Source organism: Leptinotarsa decemlineata, unplaced genomic scaffold, assembly GCF_025532065.1.
Source record: "Leptinotarsa decemlineata unplaced genomic scaffold, Ldec_3_MD MMD2_tig00000882_RagTag_RagTag, whole genome shotgun sequence".
Lineage (NCBI taxonomy): Eukaryota > Metazoa > Arthropoda > Insecta > Coleoptera > Chrysomelidae > Leptinotarsa > Leptinotarsa decemlineata.
Window position 1 is genome coordinate 6,999,619 of NW_027412556.1, and position 25,721 is coordinate 7,025,339.

The following is a 25,721-nucleotide window of genomic DNA, read 5'->3' on the forward strand; positions in this document are numbered from 1 at the left end:
AAGTAATGATCATATAAATATTTCATTATGAAATAATCAGTTCCAATTGAATATTCGAAAAAAAGAGGATATGTAGGACACATTTACAACTACTACTTCTTCAAACAAATTCTCATAAAAATTCGATTCTAAAAAATCTACCAGTAGTTATATAATAAGCATACTGTTCACTCATCAATATGAAGGTTTTTTGAAAATTATCATGATAAAATGAAATTTCCTAATACTGTTTTCTTCTTTATTCTCAACAAATAACAAATTTTATAAAAAGTAATAAAACTATCTATCATTTCATACAATATGCTTACATCTCGACTCGGTGAGTCTTAAATAATTTACCCTCTAGATTGTTGCACTAAAATCGAGTCTAATAATGAGACCTCACGTTGGGAATTCATAATACATAACCACATATAATTACTCTAATTCATCTATCACAAATAAACCTTGAAATGACGAAATATTATTTCGCACTGACCCGAAAAACACTTGAAAATTGCCATTTTAATTTGATAAACAGTTCTAAATAGCACTTTCGTGCTTGTCGAATCTGTTGGCATGCATCAATACGGTGGTTAACTTTGATCAGGTGCGTTCCAAAAATCAAACCAACAAGTATGTTTGTCAGGTGCGTTCCTAACCGACAGGTATGTTTGTCTAATAAATATACTTAGTGAACTCATCACAGAACAGATGGTTTCCCTCGGAAATTATACGCCCTGAAGAAGTTAACACCCGCATTCAATGACTCGATTAGCGTGAAATACTGTTGAAATGTAAAGCTCGAAGGAAAGGTTGTCAAATGAAATTGCCGAAGTTTTTTAAAAACGAAATAGTTTTAATGTCACACCGTACAACGATATAGGTAATTGATAAAATAATAAATATACAAATGAAATAAATCCTCGATGAAATTTTCAATAGTTACAGTACGGATCCAAGAAAAATTTTAAAGTTCAACTTGACGACGTTTGAACAGAAATAATAATGATATAATTATTATAACAACATAAGAACAACTTTCATATATACGACATTCTGTACATTAAAAACTTACAGTTAATTTGTATATCGACAACCGTTCCGGTATAGGTATTTAAGTATAAATCACGATTTTTCTACTATTGGACCGGTACTTGAAATCTTTATATACAACGTTGCATATTTATCCTAAAATAATATATTACAGTGCCCCTTCTTCCAGGCATCTTTATCACTCTTCTTATTTACAAATAATATACAGATAAAACGTACGCGGTCCTCTAGTCTAAAGGTACTCACTCGCACTTCACAGGGCGTATGATTTATTGTTCTTACTCCACCGAGGACCTCCACAACGACATACGGGGGGAAACACAGTATAACCCATCCTGGCTTTGAGGTAGCGTGAAAAGGAGTTTCAAGAGCCGACGGAAATCGATCGCGCGTGTCTTAGGATATATCACTAGCCGTTGTCACTGTTGTGCAGCAAGGAGGCCCAGTGGGCTGGATGCTAGTGGGCCGTCAACTGGTGGCCCATGCTTTGGGGGGACAACATCGGCGGGCTGTGGGAGTGCGAATGCTGTCCCATGGGCGACCCGTGCATGTCCGGGTGGTGGCCGTAGCCGGGGTGTATGTGGCTACCTGGAGGCATACCTTCCATCATGTCGCCTCCCAAGGTGTTAGGAGGCGTCATCCGCTTTTCTTTTTGCCTCCTGTTGCAGAACCACACTCGCACGACTTCCTTCTCTAATTGCAAACTGTCCGCGAGGGAGGTTATTTCTTGAGCAGAGGGTTTCGGTTGCTTGTGAAAATGCTGTTCTAGCGCACCCTTCACGGATACTTCTATGCTCGTGCGTTTTTTTCTCTTTCTGCCCTGCGCCGCGATCTTGTCTATGGACGTCGGCGAGCCCGTTGTCGAGTCCGCTTCCTCGAGCCACTTTTGCAAAAGAGGTTTCAACTTGCACATGTTTTTGAAGCTCAGCTGCAGCGCTTCGAACCTACATATTGTGGTCTGTGAGAAAACGTTGCCATACAATGTCCCCAGTGCTAGACCGACATCAGCCTGCGTGAAGCCAAGCTTGATTCGTCGTTGTTTGAATTGTTTGGCAAAGGCCTCTAGATCGTCGCTCGTGGGCGTTTCGTCTTCGCCTCCGCTCACGTCTCTCTCCGAATGCTGGGGATGATGCGGACTCTGCATGTCCCGGTGCAACGAGTGGTGCAATTGGGGCGGCTGGTGGTGAGCGAGCATCCCGTTCATCGCCGCGTGGTATTGCTGAAGAGGAGACGCGGTACCTCCGGGGTTGTAGTGGGCCGAAGACACGTGTCCGTGCCAACCGTGTGGTGAGCCCATACTCTGTTGCTGTTGTCTCTGGTGGTGCATCATCTCGCTCTGTTGCGTCAACGGTTTCACGTCTTGGTGCGGGTGGTGATGATGCGCGTGATGCATACCCGCCATGGAAGCTGCCCAGGGATCTCCGTGTGGTATACCCACCCAAGGGTTTGCCGATAGTGAAACAGCTGCTGCATGTCCGCTGGGAGAGGGCGAACTCGCTATATGGTGATGATGGTTGTGTTGAGGCAAATACTTCATCTCGCTCGCGTCGGCAGCCGACCTCGGAGAGGCATTCGAATGATATCCTCCTACAATATTCATTCCAACAACGTTACCGTCCAGATCTGTCGTTACCGCACTACTCGCTTGCAAGTAAGTCGTGGCCGCCATGCCCTGTAAGGGCCGCTCGTCCACACTGTCCTCGTGTTGGAACACTTTGTGCACTAGTTTTCACACTAAAAATCAATTTTTATCACTGTTTATAGAATGCACTTTCGGCAACGTTATTGAACAATTGTCTTTACTACAGTCCGTCGCGCAATAACGTGTTTGGAGGTAAATTGTTGGTGACAAATCAAAATATGCGTTATGCATATCAGGCTACACGCACGACGACTCTGTTTGTATTACTGACGGAGTGTGTGGATTCACAGACTGGGGATCTCGACTTCCAGTTTCTCCCACTACCGATACCCCTCTGATTTGTTGAAGAGTGCGTGCGCAAGCGACACTCCTTGGACGTAATCGAAATGTGACGTCACAAGTTTGAGTCGACCTATTGGTGAGGAGAACTCGTGATACCGCCCATGTTCGTGCCCCTCTCTTGAGGGGAAGTGTTTACACTTCAAAGGATATGGTAGCTAAGCAACGGAGTATACAGAACTCACGTACGTACGTCTGTGAACTTAGCATCTGACCGAATTTTAGGGACTTCACGAATTCGTATTTTCAAATGTACTCATTCATTTCGCGTTTCAAAATAATGAGAGGTCAATCGCCGATTGATGAACTTTCTGATTCTCATTTATATAAACTGCACATGTGTGCAAAGAGCAATTCACTTTATTTTATTTATATAGTGTATGAAATCAAACTGGAGGATTATGGGTGTAAAACACGTTATTACAAAACAACCCTAGTGGAATCGTTCATTTTTCCAATCGATTGTTATATTATGACAATCACCAAACTCATCCAATAACCCAACTCTTGTGAAAAGTACGTATGTGATTTTTGTAAAACTTTAGCTGAAATATGAAAAGTAGACTGTGGATGAATTATACTATAATTCCAAAATAGTAGGCACCAAATTCTGAGAAATGACTGACGTTTTCGTCTTAATCTGTCTCTTGCAGTGGCGTACGGAAATTATAGGTACCAAACAGAGAAAAAATAACGAAAAAATATATAGAATCGCACTTGATATCAATGTTTTCGATTTAATGTAATAATGTTTCTGAGAATTTAGTGCCACTATTATGGAATTGTACTTTAGCAAGTTCTTTGACGTAACATTACATGCCTAGTTGTATGTGCCTAACAATTGTGATAATGTAGAAAAATTGATATAAAAAAAATAGCTCACCCAAAAGGTAGACCGGCATTTTATACTTTTCCAAATTTCATTTGAGTGAACTTTATAGGTTATATACCTAGGTGAATGCATTGTTCAAAATCGCTCATTCTCAAATTTGCCTGATTTATACATACAACAATATAGATAATATTTGCGTAACAAGTTGTAAATTGTAAAATAATAAGTTCAACGTGATTTGTTTACTTCAATTTTCTTTTTCTTCAACCCGGAAAAATTTGGTATCGCTTCAGTTGTAAAAAAAGAACTTTCCAGTTTTTTCATCGGCACAGTTGGTAGGTTTACCAACATCTGAGTAAGTAGCTAGTAGATATTTGTATTGGATACAAATATATAAACACCACTCTTACAGAATAATTCCTACAGCAGGTAAGTATCATATCACTGAACTGACTTAATGGAATTAAAATCGATATCAAACTGTTTTGAATACTTATGCTATATCCGTTTGGTTTCAAATTGCAATGAATTTCACGTCAATTATTTATTACCTATCATTCTCTAGTTGTTCAACATAACATATATCTGTCGAGTGTAAAATAGTTCACAACATATTTTTCAACAAACCAAACATTTCTATTAGCAATTTTCTATTATTTTCCAACAAGTGTAGCTTTGAAAAAATTAATATACCTAGGTAACTGAATGTTTATGTGTCACTTGACGTTTGTGATCAATTATAGAAATTTGTCAATTTTTCTTTTCTCAGTAGGTAGGTACACGACAACAGGTAAAAGAGAATCCTTATTACCAAAGAGATTTCGGAAATTACTTCAAATCACATCCATCATTCTTAAAAATATTTCAATGTATTAACAATAGGTATTGATATTTAACAGATAGGTAGAATGTATCTCTATTCGTAATATTATTCATATTTTATCATGTGAATTATGGTTACCAAAACATTAAAATTCAAAACATTCAAAATATTTCAATTAATAATAATAATACTACTAATAAATCTTCATTTTTCAGTTGAAAAGCATAATTGTATGAATACATCCTAGCAATATCTAACTGACAAAAACGTCATAATCAGAATATGAACAAAAAAACAGTTCAAAAAAGAATTTCCAAAGTACCAACAGACATAATTATTATAAGTTCACAAATTGGCAGATTGGGGCGACGACAAAAATGTTGTTTGTTATCCGCCTCAGCCTAATTCGAGTAATGATACTCTGAAAGAATTCGATTTTCAATTATCGGAAATCATCGACTTCATGTTGATGATAGACACTACCTTGCACTGACGAGTGGCCAAACAGCCGGAAACCGATCTGCAAGTGTGTTCCAATAATTGAAAATCGATTCCAGCAGTTGTATCGCCAAGAGAATATGCAGGAATAATTTCACTGCACCTGTCGGATATAATCCAACAACACCCTTCGTGGTATTAGCCAGGGGAGTAGTTGTTTTCTGATAAGTGTCAGTGCATTAACTTACAGTGTAGGTAATTGGAGACTGGCCTGAACGAATTGTTCTTACATAATTTGATGATTATAAGTTACAAATATATATAAACTGTATAAATAAAACTAAAATACATACAAATAAAGAGTTATGAAAATTCTTATGAACGACCGAGACTAAATGAATGCAGATACACAAGAACACATTTGAAGAACGTTGAAAGTGTTATAAAACATGGAAAAAATATTATTTGATCAATAACAGCACAAATATAAAAATCTATTGTCAAACAAATCAAATAAATACCCTCTTGTAAATAGAAGATAAATTCGTCAATATTGTAACAAATTTTCTCAATAAGTAATGCCTCCAGTCTGTATTTAAAAATATTAATATTTGGAGTTTTTTGCATCGAGTCATCAAGATGGTTGAAAACTTTGCATCACAAATATAAATGACCTTTTTGGTTGAGGTTAGTTCCATGCAAATTGGGTACAAGAAGATTTCTGGACCATGTAGCATAGAGAAGATCTGTTCTGTTGACATGTTTGTCTTCATGGGAAACAGTTTTTGACTTTCTACTTCTCCATCTTGATACAAAAAATGAGGGAATCTTCCAAAGAAAGGAAGTAAGCAATCAAAAATCAACTGTAATATACAATGACGCGTATTAATCTCTTCTAAAAATGTACCCTTTCAATGTATTTGTCATTATGTTTGTATACATATATACAAAGTTCATAGAGATGCATGCCTGTCACAGATGAAGCCTTTAGTCGCTTAAAGGCCTTTCTACATGACTGCCCTCATTCATGTCCTGCGACAATCCTCACACCAAATTTTTGCAGAACGAACATCAGACCAAGAGATACGAACAGAAGTACCCGACCTGACCTAGAGACGGCAGTAGTTGTTTGAAAAACATCACTGTTTTAGAAAGTTCAATAATAAGTTTCAAGTTTGAAGACGCTGCGTTGTTTAGTATTTGTTTGGCAGACATCAAAAGCGAACGTTTTCGGGAATTTGTGAAAATGAAGAAAATTGGTCATCGTTATGTACAATACTTTCATTTTTAAGGCCTCAGCCCAACCAATATAAAAGCTGAACTGGATTCTACTCTGGGTGAGTCTGCTCCTTTGTTTACACCAGTATGGGTTGCAGAGTTTAAACGAGGCCGTACTAGCTGCCAAGACGAGCATCGCAGTGGTCGACCAAATGAGGTGACGAATCCAGAAACCGTGAAGAACATCCATAAAGCGGTACTGAGTAATCGTCGAATGAAAGTGCGCGAGCTTGGAGACTTCGTAGGCATTTCAGAAAGTGCGGTACATCGTATATTACCTGAAAATTTGGACAAGAGAAAGCTGCGTGCAAGATGGGTGCCGCGTTTGCTCACACTCAAGCAAAACAGTGTCGTGAAGATGTTTCACAGCAACAAAGCGGAATTCTTGCGTCGTTTCATAACCATGGATGAAACATGGGTCCATCACTTTATACCCGAGACAAAAGAACAATTAAAACAGTAGACCCAACAGGGAGAACCGGCTCCAAAGAAGGCGAAGACCGTTTCATCTGTAGGCAAGGTCGTGGCATTGGTTCTTTGGGATGCTCGTGGGATAATTTTCGTTGACTATCTTAAAAAAAGTAAAACTATCAACTGCGCGGCGGTTATTATGCGAACTTATTGCAACTTTTGAGTGAAGAAATTAAGCAAAATCATCAAGACAATGCATCAGCTCCCAAATCCTTTATCGCAATGACCAAAATTAATGAATTAAAGTTTGAATTATTACCTCGTGCACCCTATGCGCCAGATTTAGTCTCCTCGGGTAATTTTCTGTTGAGACAGTTCTTATTGTAAAAACGGTATCGAACTCATTGATCGTCACTGGGAAAAGTGTAAAGAGATGCAATATATACCTGCCTAATTTTTTTTCCAGAATTTTTGTGTTTCATTTGTTGGGCCGGGTAGGTATTTCTGTGATCACCAATAATTGTAATTTAGTTCAGAGTTCTTCTTTTCTGTTGAAGAATTACTTTGAAACAAAATTGTGGTAATAATATTTCATGTTTCGAATTAAAGTTGCTTTTTCAACCTCTTCGTGGTGTACTCCCTCCCTCACCACCGAAAAAAAATCAAAAGGAGTCTTTATGCATGGATCATGATACTTAGGAAAACAAAAATATCCCATTCATCAGCAACTTCAGGTTCCATGCGACCACGGCATACTATTCCCAAAAGGTTAACACCTGCTTTATGGTTCGATATCTATTCAAACTATCTAAAACTGAAATCAGGTGTGCCACAGGGTTCAATATTGGGTCCACTATTGTTTACAATTTATTCATCAAACATGTTGCGTAGTCTAGAACACCTTTATGCTAATGACACTCAACTCTATCTCAGCTTTCTCCCTCAAAGTGTAGAAAACGCATGTATACGCTTATTAACAATGATCTTGAGTCATTTGTTGAGTTGGCAAGAGATCACTGTCTACTACTAAATACCACTATTGAATATCATCCTTTTCGGATCAAAAAAGAATCGCCAGAAAACAAGTGAATCTCTTACAATGACGATTGATAATGTTCCTTCGCAACCCACAAATGAATGCAAAAATCTTGATGTTATAATCGACTCTGACTTGCGGTTTGAGAAACATGTAAACAAACAAATAGGTACAACTGGCATATTCTTCGTTGAAACTTATTTATGGACACAGACACATACGAAGCAGACGAAAACAACTTTCAACAGTATGCTCAGAAAATACAAAACTCTTGTATACGGCTCATTCACGGAATTAGGAAATATCAAAGAATATCCCATAAATTACGGGATACGGGGTGGATCACAATGGAAAATAGACGGATATTGAATGCTGCTAATTTATATTACAAAATTATACAAACCAAAACGCCGCCTTATCTGTACAGAAAAACCACTTTTCGTACTAATGTTCACAATCTGAACATCAGATTTAAGGGTACTCTTACCTCACCTAGTTTTAAAACTGAATTTTTCAAGCGATCTTTCAGCTATAATATATGCCAAGTGATCAACCTGTTACCAAAAGAAATAAGAAATTCAGAACTTTCTGTTTTACGGAAAAGATTCAAACTCCTTCTGTTCGAAAGCCAACTTTAAGTATAAACTGCCCAACCCTATACATTTTTCATCATTATGAGACCAGAATAAGTCTCAGTGATGGATGTCTTCTCCAGCATCCTGATAGATATTTGAACAATCCCAATTTTTTTTATGTATTACTTTCTTTTTGTTTTAGCTTAGGTAGAATATTTTTGAGGTTGAGTGGAAGAACAACTCAGTAGCACTTGTGCTAACTGAGTTGAACTTCGCCTTTTGTTATGTCAACAACTAGCTCTGTAATTTATTTAAATATTTGTATGTAACTACAGCTGGGAAACAATAAAGACGATTATTATTATAATTATTATTATTATCATTTTTTTTTCACCGTGGGGTAAGTGATCATTGGATCCGAGAACCATGTGCCCTGAGCAAGCGCAGTGAGCCAAGAATGACAGCCTGCTTCATCTGTGCGGCTAAGATTTCTGACTTAGTGCGGCAAGCCGGTATGATTTTAAGATTCGAAAGTAGAGAGGACATCATTCCACCAAGGATTCCAATAATCAGAACAACCATCTTGACAGAGTGATCTGGATAGAGTCTGCGGAGTTCGAAGAGAAAATCTCGATATTTTATCCGTTTTTCCTCCTCTTTTCTGACGAGAAGGACCACATCAGGCTTATTAGCTTGTATGAGCCTGAGGGTGGGGAACGAATAGTTCCAATAAATTCGGCACTTCTCGTTCCCCACAACGGATTCAATATCCCCCGGAGCGTAGGGCAACACCGGTGTCCCGTTAATACCGTAAGAGTGCCGTAGATGGTAATATAGCACTCTTAGGGCCGCGTTATGTCGATGGATATAGGCCGAGACCGCATATGCTGGGCATGCTGATAGCAAGTGCATTAGGGTCTCGGGCGCCTCGCGACAGGCCCTGCACCTTGTGTCAGGAACCTCTATACCCATCACGCGACTGCGGTAGACTAAGGTGTTGAAGACACCATCCTGGCAAGCCATGATGAACCCCTCAGTTTCCGACTTCAGCCCACTCGACCTGAGAAAAGCGAACGTCAGGCGCTTTGATAAGCTAAGGTCTCCAATGTTATTGAAGAAGACCCCATGCATTGGCTTATCCTTGTGTCTCCGCAGAAGTAAGGTGATCTCTGCGGCTTTTATCTGAGCTTTTTGCTGAACGGGTTCCAACTCGGTGACAGAGTTGTAGTCACCTCGTTCAGAGTCGAAAACTATACCGAGTTCATCAGCTGCTCGGGCAGCTGTCCTAAGGAGAAAAGCTCCAATTCCTGCTCTCTCATGGTCACGGACCATGCAGAGAAGGGGATCCGAACTCCTGACGACTTTACAGGCTGTATCCAGTACCATTCTGTCATGTAGACACTCCAAACTCAAAATTCCACGGCCTCTCTGTTGTCGGGGGAAGTACAACCGTGGAACGGACGATTTGGGATGCAAACTCCTATAGAGATGCATCATTTTTCGGGTCTTTACGTCGAGTTGATACAGCTCCTCCCGATTCCACTTCACTACTCCAATCGAGTATTATTATTATTATATGTAGTGAAGATATACATTACTAATAGGTAATATTTCTGAATGAATAAAGTAGTAAGAAAAATTATGAATGATTGATCAGTATCAAATTATATTACCTTATAGGTGTGAGATAATATTATATTTCGAAGTTCATAACTACAGTTTTTTATATTTTCCTTTAGTTCGATATTCGAATTATAAAACCTAGATGTCACCCAGTCCGTGATCTTGCTTATGTGTTACAAGTAAACAATGCTGAATATGTAAAGAATAATTCAATAACTTCAACTCGATTCGCTTTCAGATTGACCTCTGATAAATATCGAATCAAATGTTGATTGATATTTTTTTCTATGTTACAAACAGTACCTGATATATGCAGTCCATGTGTAGCAGGTTTTGAAATCGGTTGATATCGTATATTAATTCATACCGACATATCATTTTATCATTGGGTAATCAATATAAATGATTGTTCACCGTAGTGACTAACGTAATCGGAACAAAGTTAGTAATTCTCACACACAATCTCTCAGGACACACAATATATATGTAAGTATAGGTAATATAAAAATGCTTATATTATCGCTTATATTAAGTCATTCAGACATACATCGTCATCAAATCATATAGCAGAATATTATTGGTTCAAACACACTCTTACTGAAACAAAACTATGGTGAACTCCATCGTGTAAGTGCTACGAAAATATTAATTGTAACTTTCACCACAGGATGGTAGATTTGATCAAAAACATATTCCTCACTGCAACTGCTATTCGATAGTTGTAAGTGAAAGTCTATTTTCAATCTTCCAAAGAACTTTAGGTAAATCCTTGGGTCTCCAATTTCAATAATTATTTATTTTAACGTTTTGAGTGAAGGTTGCACTTTCACGAGGATCTATACTTTATTGATGATTCTTCATCAAACTATAGCTAAACCAAAATGCATTTCAACATCTTTATAACTATCGAATCCAGTACAATGAAGTATATGTTCAATTGAACAAAAAATTCCAGCACTATGTTTCAGTAAACGTCATCTTTGAGGCTTGTTTTTCTAGATTAACATTTTATATTTAAAAATATATTTTTTCTGTATGCATTCATATGCAACCATTGTCAGACCACCAACGCTACGCCTCTGCATTATGATGTTAGAGACCGCACTGGACGGAATTGAAAAATCAAATGAGAGTAGGTATAGGTGACCCAAAATACGTGAAAGCGTTATGATAGCTGCCTAATATGTTAACAATGAACTGTGAGAAACAGACGCAAGGGACAGGCCTCGGTTGAAATTTCATTAACAACAAACCACCAATTCAGTCACTAACTTCAGGTTTTTCTATTAAAGATTGTTCGTACTATAGTACAATTCCATAACAGTAAGCACTAAATTCTCAGACATATTATTACATTCAAACGAAAACATTATTGTCAAGGTTGTAATTCTGTACATTTTATCAGCTTTTTTCCTCATCTGTTCAGTATAATTTCCGTACGCCACTGCTAGGGACAGATCAAGGCAAAAACGTCAGTCATTTCTGAGAATTTAGTGCCTACTATTTTTGAATTATAGTATAGGATAAATGACCTTGAAACTTGATTCACAGTACAATAACTTCTCATCTTTGCGAATAGAGGTCAGTTTTCCGTGAATGAAAATTGTTCCTATTTTCCTGTCCAACTTAGCTGGGAAAGATCCCATTCTTAATTGATATCTAGATAGAGAAAGATTTCAAACTCGATCGTTGTATATGCTTGTAAATTAATAGTTTGTGAAATTTCTGTTATAGAGTTTGAATGTTTAATTGATTTATACCTAAACTCCAATGGAATTTTCAGTCATTACAAATAATCTAACAGTCATTGAAATCAACCTGTTTCAGGAGTTTTCAGACATTATTCTTATCATTTGCACCATTTTCTATGCAACCGTATGGATCTGTCTGGTACATTATCGTTGAAGTTTGAAATACTAAATAGCGACAGATTTTTCTTACCGCATTTTTGTTTGGTGTCATCCTCATTATTTGCTGTCCCCTTCACTTCAAGCGATATTTCTTTTATCTCCAGGAAAGAAAGAACCACATGCCGTTCCTTCTATTATTCCCATATCTACATTATGTTAGTCAAAAGAGTGGTATAGTTGTTTTTGTAAAGATAAGAGGTATATCTGATGGTTCAATATATTGAAAGGAAAGCCTTTCTTTGCGTCTATGAGGGGATAATCAATGGGAATATCCACAAGATTTTCAATACGATATTTGTGAAGTTCCCAACAGTCAATTATTCATCCAATTAATATCACGTTTTGTCACAAGAATAAGATTAAAAACAAAAGTATCATTAACGTGGTGTTCATGAGTGAGTGAATTTCAGAATTGTAAACAATATACCTACTTTTCCATCTTGATGGAAAAAATTATGGAAACCTTCCAAAAAAGGAAGAGAGCACTTTATTTCAAAATAATGTAGGTATATAAAAGATGTGTATTTCACGCAAAAAAGTAACTTTCAGACATAAACTGGAAGAAAGGGTCCTTTCGAAACAACTACTTTCATATAAACATTGAATTACACGAAAGAAAAAATACTGTTGAAACAAATATTTTTATATGAATATCGAATTATACAAAAACACATTTTTTCCTATTCAATTTTTTATACACCAAGGATTCGTTATGGAATCGAATCAGATATCATTCACAGGATTGCTACACAATATAGTAAATAAAAATAAGAGATAGGTCCCTTTCAATTTCAATATGAGATATTATTCAACTTGTAGAAATTATTTGTAATAAAAAAATCTAAAATGAAACGAGTAAGAAAATTATATGAGAAATCTCATGGGTAATGGTCACATTTCTCCCTCTCTCTCTCAGTTAATAAATACTATTTATTAAATGAAAATTCCATTAAACAAGTTAATTATAAATGTCCACCTAAAATCCAACAAATATGTAGATTATTATTCATGGCAATAATGAATAACTAGGTTTTTACCCAATTTAGATATAAAAAGTTACCTATTCTCTAATGGAATAGAAATTAGCAACAATTAATTCGAAAATTGTGAAATGAAAATGCAATACTCCTGATTTGAATAGTCTGTGAAGTTTTAATCGAATAAATTATTCATTGGCATGGTACCCATCTGTAGTTTTAATATACAAAGTGCAGGTGTCACTTTTATCAATCCAAAACTTTTCCGATGTGAATTAATAATGTCGTTCCCTATGATTCAAATTTCGTACTTAGATTGTCCAAAATGGACAACGGAAGTTATTCATTAGCGTTCTCAATCATTATTTGTCATATGAAAAGTTTTGGAACCCCATTTGCTATTTTAGGTTTGAATATATTCGTCATATATTTTAAATAACAAAACAGAACATATTGATTCTTTCTGTTCAAATGACGTAATTAATTTGCATAAAGAAATTACATATTTAAAAAGGAATATGAATATGTGATACTGTGAAATGATGCTTTCTTTCAACACATGTTGTACTCACCGTTTTGTTGTCAACTGGATATGATAACTGATAATAAAATTCACAGATTAGCTATCTGGTCCAATGCATTGGCGCTAGAAAGCATAACAAGGTTAGGTGTGGAAAAAAAAATTCATTATATTCGATTTAAGGTTCCACTTCTAAAAAGCTGTTTAAAAATGACAGCAGAGCCGTCGCCATGGGGGGAGGGGGCGGGGGAAGCCTCCCCCCCCTGATTTTTCGACTTGGGAAATTTTAGGCCGTGAAGATAGAAAAAAATAATAGTAAAAAAATGAAAGAATATTAAAAAAATTAAAATTAGAGAAAAGAAAAGGAGAGGTGATAAGAAAAGGGAAAGAACCAGGAGAAGGTTGGGATTTCCCAACATGCATAACTTGGAGATCCCATACTTTGAAATTCTGAGTTGTTTGAAAACTTCAAAAAAGTACAATTTCTCCCAAGTAAGAGAACAGTTCTGAACAGTCAACAAATTTTGAAGTGACAATTTTACAAAACTCCCAACTTTTCGCTGTTTTTTCGACTTGGGAAAGTTGGGAAATTTCGGGCCGTGAAGATAGAAAAAATAATAGTAGAAAACAATAAGTACAATATTATTTAAGTGTTGTTTCCTTTCATTTGTACTGAATATTCCTATACATGGTGGATATGGTGGAAGAACAAGGACCTTGGTCCAAAGTAGAATAATTCCCATTATTATTTTTATAATTACCATAACTTATTTTTGTTTGTGCATATCCTAACGGGCATAAGCATTCAGCCAATCTTTGGATAGCTAAGTAGGAAAATTAATATATTATAGTAGTAACTAACCCCTTGGCTTCCATTTTTTCGAAAGTTGATAAATTTTGCTGGTGGGGTTGGGAAAATTTGGATTTCCTTCCCCCCCAGGTTTTTCTTTTCGTTACGGCCCTGAATGGCAGTAACATAAAATTTCAAAATATGATTGAAGAGTGGGCCAAATAACAATAAAATTAACCCCAAATACCCTCCTTAAACTAAAATATTTGAAATATAATTTAACAACAGATTTTCTGTGAATTCCTAACTTCGCTTCAACATCAGCATTCCCGACTTTTTCGTCTTTTCTAGCAAAGACTGCCATGCCCCTACCTTTTGGTTCTTAGTTCTTCTGATGAGTATGGAAGATACTCTCAAATCCACCCACAGACATGATAATAATATAGACTGATGACGCCACTTTTACATATATTCCACAGTCTTGGCCACTGCGTCACAACACCATGTAACGAATCAAATCCCAAAATTTTCATAATGGAAATGTACAACACGTGAAACTTCGTAATGTTGTATCTGACGTAAAATGTATGAGTGACGTAAATGCCAAGATGTGAATTACGTTATCTGCTGGAGTCAATGTTCTCTCTTCAATGACCAGTCAATATTATGACGTCACTGGATCCACATTTTCTAATAACAGATAACAATCTACTATAGCTATATAGCTAACAAAAGTTTGCCAACGACCTCTCTGCAATAAGTGCAATATCACATTGTGATATAGACGTTGACAAGACATATAAGAGATCGTCTTCCGTGAATGGCTGCAGATGTCTCTGTAAGATTGCATTAATTTTTTGATGTCAACAAGATGATATTTGCAACATCTGCCTCTGTATTATGAAATGAGGAATTGAATGGGGCTACACAATTTAGTTACCTAGTTCAGAGCTAGGTAAGAAGTTTCTCCGTGATATCAATGAGAAACCAGTAGTGTATAGTTTTTAAAAGACATTCTTGGACATTTCAATGAAATATAGTTTTGAACAAATTGTATTCGAAGGGAAGAAAATTTGAAGAAACCACTTCTAAATGTTATCAATCACCCACTATGTAATCAAACAAACTTCAGTGTCTGCTACACGTTTTGTTTACAAAAATCCAGCCTCATAATTTTTTTCAAATACGTACCTGTACATTTTTAACAAATTATATACCTCTCTCGATCTTGCATTTACTTATGTACCACTTATGTTTTCACGACGTTTCTTTCCAAAAAAATGTCATCATAACTGAGTTGATTATATCTGAAATTCAATATCTAGGTAAGTACTTGAAAGTGACGTGAAAAGCCAAATTTGAAGCCTGTGATAAATATTCAAAAAGTAATTATGATTTCGACTCTGAAATTTCGAAAAAGTCTCAACTCGTTTATTAGACAACATATTTTCATCACGTGAATCAAGGTCCTTACTTTCATTTTTGAAATATTGAAGTATCGATGCCTATTATAGCCTTCATATAGTTCAATCAGTCACATAAGTTTTTTCATATCTTGTATACTGAAGATATCAGAGCAGAAAAATCTGCGATTTTAATTTTTTCAAGAATGTCTCTGGATAGACTGAATTTCTAAACAACATAATCCTATTGCTTTCTAAAAATACATTTTTTGTTTTATTCAACCAACATGATATAGTCTACCATTACCAAAATAGCAATAGTATGCAATTAAATTTTCGCCACCTGATATAAAAATGAAATACTTAGCAATTTCAGTGCAGTGAATACTTTTCTATTGGCAATTTAAAATACAATGTTTAAATTTTTGATCAGCTGCCATTCAGGCAATTGACTAAAAAGCTATCTATATTGGAAAATTATGAATTATAGGTCAAAAGATTTTTCAACTCATTGAAAATAAGAGTCAGAGTTCTTCCACTTAACCTTAATCCTTCTTCACAAATTCCAAGAAAGCAATTCCACATTTCTACAATTCATATTTACCAAAATTGTGTAATTACCAAATAAAAGGACGGTTGAAAGAAAAAAATAGTTATTGAATACCTACAACCAAAAGACTTATAATATTCTGTTTTGAATTGATTTGCTCTTCATACTTTGAGATGAGGGGATATGCTGTTATATACCTGTGTTATCAGGTAAGTATAAAAATGCATGAATGCTTTGGTTCTTAACAAGCGTGGAGTTGAAGGTACATTGAATCTAATGTTCAGGTTGTAGACATGTTCTCTCAAACGAAATCCCAGACCACGTGTCACCGGCAGTGAATGTGTTAAGAAAAAGACATTTAATTTTTTTGTTTTAATGAAAAATGTAGACTACATTTACATTAGTGTGTTTTGGCAGCCAACCTCTTGTCTCTTTCTTCTGCAATTGTTAATTTAACTCCTTTTCCTCTTGGTAGAGAAACGAAGGCCTTAGCACCTTTTCCGATGATAAAAACATTATTCAACCTGAAAATGAAACAAATGGAATTACAAACTGAGTACAATTTAACTTCTGACGGAATTTTCATAAATATCTGTCGGATATAATTTAATAACCAACGTGGTATTAGCCGGGGAAGTAGTATCCGGGCAGGCATTCATCAGAACCTGTGTAGGTATGATGGGAGAGATGAACATTTTGAAATATTTCATTTTTCTGTAGGTATATGTATCTCTCCTCAATACAGTTTTCATGATGATCATGCATATGTTCATTCAAATCATGAAAAGTACTGCACCCAGCACAAAACCCTGTGATACTCCAGTAGGAACACCTGCCCTTGAAGATTTTATATCGTTTTTCATGTTATTCTTTATTTTATTAAAACATGATTTCTCACATACATAAGCTTGTAAATTGGAATAGTTTTATCCTGGCCCTCTAGTTGACTCAAATAATTATTTTTTCTAATTTTGGAAGATACTCCTAGTATGGGTTGGGACCAATAATTATCTTTATTTTCATGTTTTTGAATAACTTTATCAGGTCTAGTGAACTGAGTGAATATTATTATCATTATTATTATTATTATAATATACGAGAGTGATCCCAGAGGCACCCAGCCTGACCTAGAGATGGCGGTAATTGTTTGAAAAACATCACGGTATTAGAAAGTACACAACCTATAAAGCATATATGTTTCAAGTTTGAAGACGCTGCGTTGTTTAGTATTTGTTTGGTGAAAATTGGTAATCATTATGTGGTACAATACCTTTATTTGAAAGGCCTCAGCCCAATTTATTTTATTCATTTATAAACATATAATTGGAAAGTAATCAGAATAGATCTGGTGTTATGGCTTACAAAGTATTCTTCGATTGATATAATCTTGTAGTTATTTATAACAATACCAAAATAATAAAAATAAAAAAACAGGGCGGCGTACTTCTGGGACCAGCAAAAACTTAATATTCACTGAAGGAATTGATTTAGAAAAAATTGATGTTATGAACATTGCTGATCGTTTTTGGGCGCATCATTAAAAAACAGTACTTTGTCTCACAATATTAACACTGAAATTATGACAATTCTTAATTAAAAATTGTCTGTATGTTCATTTCGTGAACTCTATTCCGAAAACCAGATTTTAAAAGACACTGTTCAGTGTCTAACTTACCTAGTAGCGAAAACATGTCCATTGGCGTCCTTGACATGTACAATGTCAAAGGAACCTGGATGACGTTCCCTATTGATGACCGTACCAACACGACCCAAATTCCTTCCTCCAGTTATCATACATAAATTTCCAGATTCGAATTTTATGTAATCGAGGATTTTGCAAGAGGCAATCTCCAACTGGATGGTGTCGTTGACCTTGATGTTTGGGTCAGGATAACGGATGGTACGTCCGTCGTGTGTCACTATGAAGGGAATTCCTTTGGGGCCAGTTTGCATCCTCCTGACTTTGCATAGTTTGTACTGAAAAGTAATTGAAATTTTACTCTCTGAAATAAAATTTAGATTCATTATACACAAGTACTACAGTTCTCAGATGAGTAAGAGTTAAATCACATTGTTCATTTTGTATTGACTGTGCCTAAAATCATCATTATAAAAAAAAAATTTCGACAATTTACTTACTAGGAGAAAAAAAATGTATTCGAAGTTGTTAAAGTTTTTCAACTTTTCTATGTTCAAATGAATGCAATGTAGAAATAACAATTACGTGTGATGATGTCCGTCAAACCCTGAGGCACTAGCGGTATAGTATTTCCAATACCAATTGGAACAGCACAGATAAGGAATTCCCGCCTCGACATAGGCGTCGGCATATTATTTTTCAGTGGTAGTTTTTCAGTTACTTATTTTTACAATCATAGCAATTGATCACCCCGTGAAAAAGTTATCTCAACTGAATTTTTCCACCATGGGTTATTATGAAAAACTCCGAAATTTAAGGTAGTTGATTTCCGAGTCGAAAACTCTAAAATACAATGAAAACACAAATAATCATACCGAATTCTCGTCAAACATATATTTACAAAATAATAGAGGCCAACAAAATTGCTAGAAAAATCAAAATTATTCTTCGCTATATTCCGATGAGATGGAATCATCATCGGGTTGAATAACGATCGGATTTATGGAACTTTGCACATGTAACGTAGGCCACACAGTTCTTCCACACATCACTATTACCTACTTCATTCACCACTCGCCTTATATTGTCAAGCACTACTGCATTCAAAGTCGGTGACTAATTACATTTCCGCAAGCTTTCTTTCATTTGGCCCAAACCATTTCAATTGCATTGAACACACAATAGTATGGAGGCAAACGTAAGAGAATATGACCACGTGTTTCACACATCGAATCTTTTTTTAAATTACGTTGTTTTATGGTCTCCAGTGATATCTTTGTCGTTGGAATCTTTTCGGGTATTTCCATATCATGATTTCGCATGTAATCAATATCTGCTTTTTTTGTGTTATTGTTTGGTATTGTTGTCAATAACCGAGAATGATACGAAGTGTTATCCATAACAATAACCGAGTTTGGAGGAATATTTGGGAGAAGCTGCTCACTGAACCAGGTTTCGAATAAAGCCGCAGTCATATCTTCATAGTAATCAGCAGACGAATCTTTTATATTTTTGGCAGACAGAAGCAAAGCGTTATTTACGAAACCACTTTCATTCCCGGCATGCAAAATTATAACACGTTTTCCCCTTGAATAAGGTGTGTTCAAAGCACAATACTTGGTTTCGTCTACCCAGCCATATTTGACAACATCATGGGTGTCAAACCAAGTTTCGTCGAGGTGTGTTGTGTCGATTCCATTATGACCATCTGATTGTTCAATTTTTTTATATTTGAAACCACAAAACAATAAGACACCTCGTAGAGTTTCTAAAGATTTGTAATTGTAATCGGGATAGTCGAGTAATTTATACCAAATCATTTCCAAGGTTGGTACTTCATTTTTTTTATATATACCATAAATTGTTCGCCGAATCACAGCTTTTGTAGCACCATCAACGTTTGCGAATTTTTTATTCCTTTGTTTTCGTTTCATTGCATGGTCAATGACATCCCCTATTTTAATGACTCGAAGAACTGTCGAACGAGATAGTTTCGTTAACTCGCATATTCTATTCACAATAGCATTATGTGAAGTGTGACAGTTTTCCTTCTATAAGCATTTATGAATATTTAAAATTACTCGCTGAACTTGAACATGTAAGTTCTTATTTTCAAATTCCGGATCCCCGTCGATTGACACAGATTCCTCACACATTATGTTATCATTTGTTTCAAAAGGTCTTCAGAAAGCCATATTGATGAAAGCACCCAAAGAACACTAAGATTTTCACAAAAATCGGTTCAAACGATGAGATTGGAACCTTTGGTGTAAAAGTTGAAAACTTTTTCCAGAGATCAATTACCCTAACACCAAACTGATATTTTTGCACTTGACGCGCGTTTCGCTAACAAGGTTAACATCTTCAGGAGAAGCAAATTGATACTGAATCTAAAGACAAGGGTTAGCTGTTCATATACACAAAGTTTTTGGGTCCGATGTAGACTTTGTTTGTCAAATTATGATTATCCTAATTGATTTTTCTATAATTAACTAGTGGAACCACTACCTGCAGATTAATTTGTCCGCTTTTTAATCTATTGTTGACAAATTAATTTGCAGGTAGTGGTACCACTAGTTGATTACCGAAAAATCAATTAGGATCATCATTTAACAAAGTCCACATCGGATCAAAAAACTTTAGGTATATAAACAGGTAACCCTTGTCTTTATATTCAGTATCAATTTGCTTCTCCTAAAAATGCTAACCTTGTTAGCGAAACACGCATCGAGTGCAAAAATATCAGTTTGGTGTTAGGGTAATTGGTGTGGTGTTAGGGTAATTGATCTCTAGAAAGTTTTCAAAAATCGGTTTGCAAAACCACTCATTACCTCACCTAACCCCACGAACACACGGCACTAATAAAGAAATATTGTGAAACGGACAAAAAATTTATATTCAGCCAATCAAGCTAGCCGAGCCTTTATTCCTCAACTACGTTTGATAGCATGTTTAATAACTATCTGGGCGACTAGGGGCCACAGGCAAGAAATGTTTACGACTGTAATTTTATTTTTTTTGCTGTTCCAATTGGGAACATATATCTGCAACCATTATCTTTCGTAAGAGTAAAAAAAAAAGAGGCATAATCCAGTGATTATGAAAGTCGAAAACGCTTTGCAATAAGATTTTAAAATTATACACTTCTATACAAACATCTTCGATTCATTCACTATCTTAGTAAATTGGGGATGTAGAAAAGTAATAGATTCAACAGCTGGTACTATATTTATAAGTAATATATGGAAAAATGGAATGTCTGATGAGAAAAGTTGTTTTGATCATCAGCGTGTGAACTTTGAAATCACAGGATCTCATTCCTCAATTGTCTAATCAAAACCCTTGGAAAACAAACTTGGAAGCTTATAGTTGGGCAGGTCTATATGCTACTGTTACTATTACTTCTTTATGGTTTTATATTTTCTGGCAGTTTCTTAATGCTGGGTAGCATTGGTCTCATTTTTTTGAGAAACTTAACCTTGTGCAAACTAAAGTTCAGTATTCACAAAGATACAAGAATAAATTAGAATCCATTACCTTTGCTTCCTCAGCGGTAATACGATGCACTGCAAATCGTCCTTTAACATCATAGATGAGTCGGAAAAATTCACCAGTTTTTTCAATGGTAATAACATCTGGAACATAATGTTACTTGTTAATGCAACTTCTTGAAGTGAGAAAGATTCTGTATGAATTATTTCATAGATTGACTAAAAAATGTAAGTTAATGGGACTGAGGGGCCTTCAGAATTGATATCCAAAAAAAAATTGTAATTTTGTGAAATGTCTACTCAGTAAGAACCTCCCCAACAATTTTACAAAAGAAATACCACTCTGAAGGCACCATTTGGGAGGTTCGCTTGATCAAAAATCATTGCAAATTCATCAGTAATAATTTTTCCATTTAACAAATGAAAAATTCAATAGTTGACACAAATACAACTCACCCATAAACCCAGCAGGGTAATTGGAGTCGGTCCTCACTTTTCCATCTACTTTGATTAACCTTTGCATAACAATCTTAGTAACTTCGCTGTTAGTCAAAGCATACTTCAATCGGTTACGTAGGAAGATCACCAAGGGCAAAGACTCTCGCAATTTGTGAGGTCCTGTAGATGGGCGAGGTGCGAAAACACCTCCCAATTTATCCAACATCCATGCTTTTGGGGCATTCAAACGCTTCAAGTGCTTCTTCGGACCTCGAGCCTAAAATCGTAGAGGTTATGTTGACGTTCACATTTCATGTTTATAGTCTAAAAACTTTCCTGAGAAGCTACTTTTGTGTTAATACTTTTCAAATGAACATATATGATTTTTTTCTAAAAATATATCTGCATTTCTGCCTTAACAAATATTTTTGAGGTGATATGTTCTTCGATTGGAAAACATTTTTTAACAAAGATATAGAAAAAAAATAAAAGTAACATCATTCAGTAGCCAAAAAGTTATTTACAAAATTTCATATTTTTCAATTAAATCTACTTTTTGAGTGAAGATGGAATAAGAAAAATATTATCTTAACTTCAACCTACCATTTTGCACTCAACTTTACAATCAAAAAGAAAAGAGAGACACCAAACTTCCAACAAATAAAACTAAAAAGAGACCTACGAATAGGAGGTTGGTATTTCTTCTTCTTCCCTTTTTTCAGAAGGATCTCGGATCACTGCTCAGAGTGACATTTTGTATTGACATTTCTACGAAATATTACAATTTAACAAAACTTTCCCGAAATTCCAATAGTGAAAGTGTTGTTGCAGAAAATACAAAATCGTTATTTGATGTCGAAGTCGATAGTTGAAGCAGTTTACAAAATCAAATCATTTGATGTTTATATACGACTGATGATCGGCCTAAAAACTTGTTAGTTGAAATTCTCTTCTCACAAGAGATGACCGGAGATCACTCCGGTGTTTCTAACGAAATAAGTGGATCAGGGAGTTGTGTGTCAGTTTCATTTCTACAACGTATCGTTATAATGACCTTTCAATATTCAGTTGTGAGAAACTGGATGTACTTTTGGGAATACATACGTTTACATAATACATACGCAGTGTTTCATTTACTTCGAATAAAATCATCCCAGACGAAGTGTAAACAAATAAATTTTTCAATTCATCTTTCGATTCTGACTATAATTTTCAATACTGAAAATGATTGCAAATCATTTGTGGGAACGATTTCAAATATCCTATCTTAGGAGTAAGTGATTAGTGATTCAAGAATAAAACCTCATTTCTAGTTAACGCCAGCAGTGTATGGCCAGGGCTACTGATATCATTATCAGGTTGTTCCATTTATATACGGTATGTTTTCAAATGGAAAATATGAATAATTGTAATAATCTTAATTCAAGAGAGTATTTTGCATAAAAATAGTTCTGTGAAATGAAAAATGAAACATTTTCTGCAGTGTTCTGATAATATTTTCATATTTCCCCGTTTACCTCGATAAGTTACTGATTGATTTCATAGTACTTTCACAAAGAGAAATGTTCTATTCATTTGTAACTTATCGTATTTAATAATTTTTCAACATTTTCTATCCATGATATCAATTAAACAATTTTCACAACATTTTCATTTCTAGACGCGTTTAGCTAACACCGTAGCTTCCTCATCAGAAATGAAGCTATGAATATATGTGTGTGTATTTATTAGCACTTGATTATACATATTGTTGTTGAGAAGAGTGTTGAGAAGAAAGGGGGAGTTATTTCATTTCGAAAAATTATCAAAGTGTCCTCTCCATAACTAAATATTCAAAGCTCATTAGAACAGTGGAATGTGGAAACCAAGAAAATTTGTTTTACAGCTCTACACACCACACAGTGTATCTACATCAATGAGATTTTGACATTCCCTGTTATTTCTCAAGAGTTTGTACCGCCTCCTTGCGGCGATTGTTCTGTCGAATAAGAAGTGGTTGTAAAATGTCAACAACTTTAGGCGCCATCTTCTGATTGTAATAGAAATTGCGGCATATTCAAAATTTCAACTGAAATTTAAATTATAATAACAGAGGTATTAGTAAAAAATTACAACCCAATCAATGCCTGATAAAAACTGCATACTGGTGCAAGTCACTTTCAGATTGATTGAAAAATCAATATTTATTTGCAAGAATGGCATAAGGTTGTGTAAGTATTAGATGTATAATAATATTAAATCACACAAATAAATCTATTTATGTTTCTAAATTGAAGTAACACAAACTGGAGCTGCTTCAAATATATTAAAAAATTTCATCATCACAAAAGCTGAGAAAACCCAGAATAATAAAAAACATCCTAGCCGAGTTGCTGTTTTGTTTGAGCAAACTTGAACAATAATGAAGTTAAAATAGTACTCGAGTAGTATTGTCATAGCACTGTTTACTTCAACAAAAGGATTTCAGATATTACTTTGAACTTGAACCTATATTTCATTAGTTTTCCCATTTCTCAGGTGTAAACTGCAATCCAAAGGTCGAAAGGAACCTAAAAATTTGCCCTAATTTGAACAATCCAAATTTACATATCGGATTGCTTGGGACACTCTATATGTTGCTTTCACAAGTTTTATATATTGATATATGTTGCTTCTATGAATTTTATATGTCGCTTTTATAAATTTGAAGTTATGGGGTTGTTGTTAGCTGTTGATAGTATTACTTAGGACAATCTATGTTGCTTCAGTAAATTTCAACTTGAGTTTTTGAACGACTTGGTAATTGTTGTGATTACTTGGAATACTATTGCTTTTATAAATTTTATAACTTTCTCACTTTAGATATATAATTTTGTGAAAATGGCTTTGTAAAAAGAAATTTTAACCCTTCTGTGGTTAACTAGTTTTTTATCCCTTTCATGTCTATTTGATTGCGATAAATATAAATGAGTAACTTTTTCTCAGAATTATACATTTTTGTTCTCAATCTAAATAAATGATAAACGGACTTTCAAACTATCCACCAATGTGCACAAAACCATTTTGTGTAATGTTTCATTCACAACGACAGAATCACTGGAAGAAATTCATAAATATACCATTTCAACCATGATGATATCCAACGATAATTGTTCAACCAAAAAAAGACCACTAATTACATTAAAAATTTATTTCTGACCATGATGTTCCATAATTTTCTGGAGACACGATAAACGGCAAAATATGTACAGTACATCTTACAATAAAAATCGATAACGTCTAATATTACGAAGCTTTAATTTCATTAATATAATATGGATCACATTAATTGATACGAATATCCAATATGAAAGTAAAATATACTGTATCTCACTCTAACTGATATCTTCCACTAATCAACAAATCTTTCTCCATTCCATTCTCAACCGCCCAAATTAAAATGAACCTTTCAATTATCATATCTTATACTCCATTATTAGTTTACTTAATCGAAAACAGAAGCGATAAACGATACAACAAAAAAAAAACTGAATAAGTCAAAGTCACTGGTGATCACTTTTATGTTTCTTCATTTCAGGGCCATCCATGTTTTTATGCCTATTAATCCTCTTGGCTTTGAGGATTGACAGTGTATCTTTGTTAGTTTGCCTAGGAAACTCGCTCAGGTCGGGTTTTGGATTCAGTACAGTCTGTGCCTTGAAATCATTGGGAATGCTTTCGTTGGATGGTTTGAGGGGCAAAGATGAATTGTCCGCTGCTGGGGGAAAGGCCTCCAACAACAAATCTGATTTGGTACTGTCATGTGATGCAAAAGACTCCTCTTTCATGTCTTCGTCTTCCTCGAATGTATTTTCGCTTTCTACCATTTCTTCGTCTTCTTCATCATCCGGCTCACGTTCAACAAGTTTACCTGAAAATAATTCGATGTCTAAATTATTCCTTTCTGTGATAGTGTTGATAATCAAGCTAGTGACCATTAGAACAGAATCAGA

General features: G+C 35.2%; 3 protein-coding genes across 5 annotated transcripts in view; all 3 read right to left on the reverse strand.

The window, feature by feature from the left end:
• Positions 1-224: 224 nt before the first annotated feature.
• On the reverse strand, positions 225-2,978 carry vvl (ventral veins lacking). Its single transcript, XM_023158172.2, has one exon. It carries the CDS (start codon positions 2,702-2,704, stop codon positions 1,493-1,495), a length of 1,212 nt encoding a protein of 403 aa, XP_023013940.1. The 5' UTR covers positions 2,705-2,978; the 3' UTR covers positions 225-1,492.
• A 13,561-nt stretch (positions 2,979-16,539) lies between these two features.
• On the reverse strand, positions 16,540-22,506 carry RpS4 (Ribosomal protein S4). The gene is made up of 5 exons (XM_074174912.1): positions 22,354-22,506; positions 21,769-22,027; positions 21,359-21,456; positions 17,858-18,159; positions 16,540-16,706 (listed from the first exon to the last, which is right to left on the reverse strand). Exons 1-5 carry the CDS (start codon positions 22,354-22,356, stop codon positions 16,583-16,585), a joined length of 786 nt encoding a protein of 261 aa, XP_074031013.1. The 5' UTR covers positions 22,357-22,506; the 3' UTR covers positions 16,540-16,582.
• Positions 22,507-24,904: 2,398 nt separating this feature from the next.
• LOC111503776 (sentrin-specific protease 6 veloren) overlaps positions 24,905-25,721 on the reverse strand; it is a 28,905-nt gene continuing 28,088 nt past the window's right edge. For all 3 annotated transcript variants that reach the window (XM_023158174.2, XM_023158175.2, XM_074174913.1), the window contains one exon: positions 24,905-25,639. In XM_023158174.2, coding sequence (XP_023013942.2) covers positions 25,272-25,639 — 368 coding nt within the window. In that variant the 3' untranslated portion in view covers positions 24,905-25,271. The remainder of the gene's footprint in view (positions 25,640-25,721) is intronic.

Bases quoted from the DNA above. Each gene is read 5' to 3' on its own strand.
- vvl (XM_023158172.2), bottom strand. From the start codon at position 2,704: ATGGCGGCCACGACTTACTTGCAAGCGAGTAGTGCGGTAACGACAGAT.
- RpS4 (XM_074174912.1), bottom strand. The intron at 18,160-21,358 runs GTAATGGATTCT...ATTACTTTTCAG, and splicing joins TTACCGCTGAGGAAGCAAAG to TACAAACTATGCAAAGTCAG. The intron at 16,707-17,857 runs GTAAGTTAGACA...TTTCATTTTCAG, and splicing joins GGACATGTTTTCGCTACTAG to GTTGAATAATGTTTTTATCA.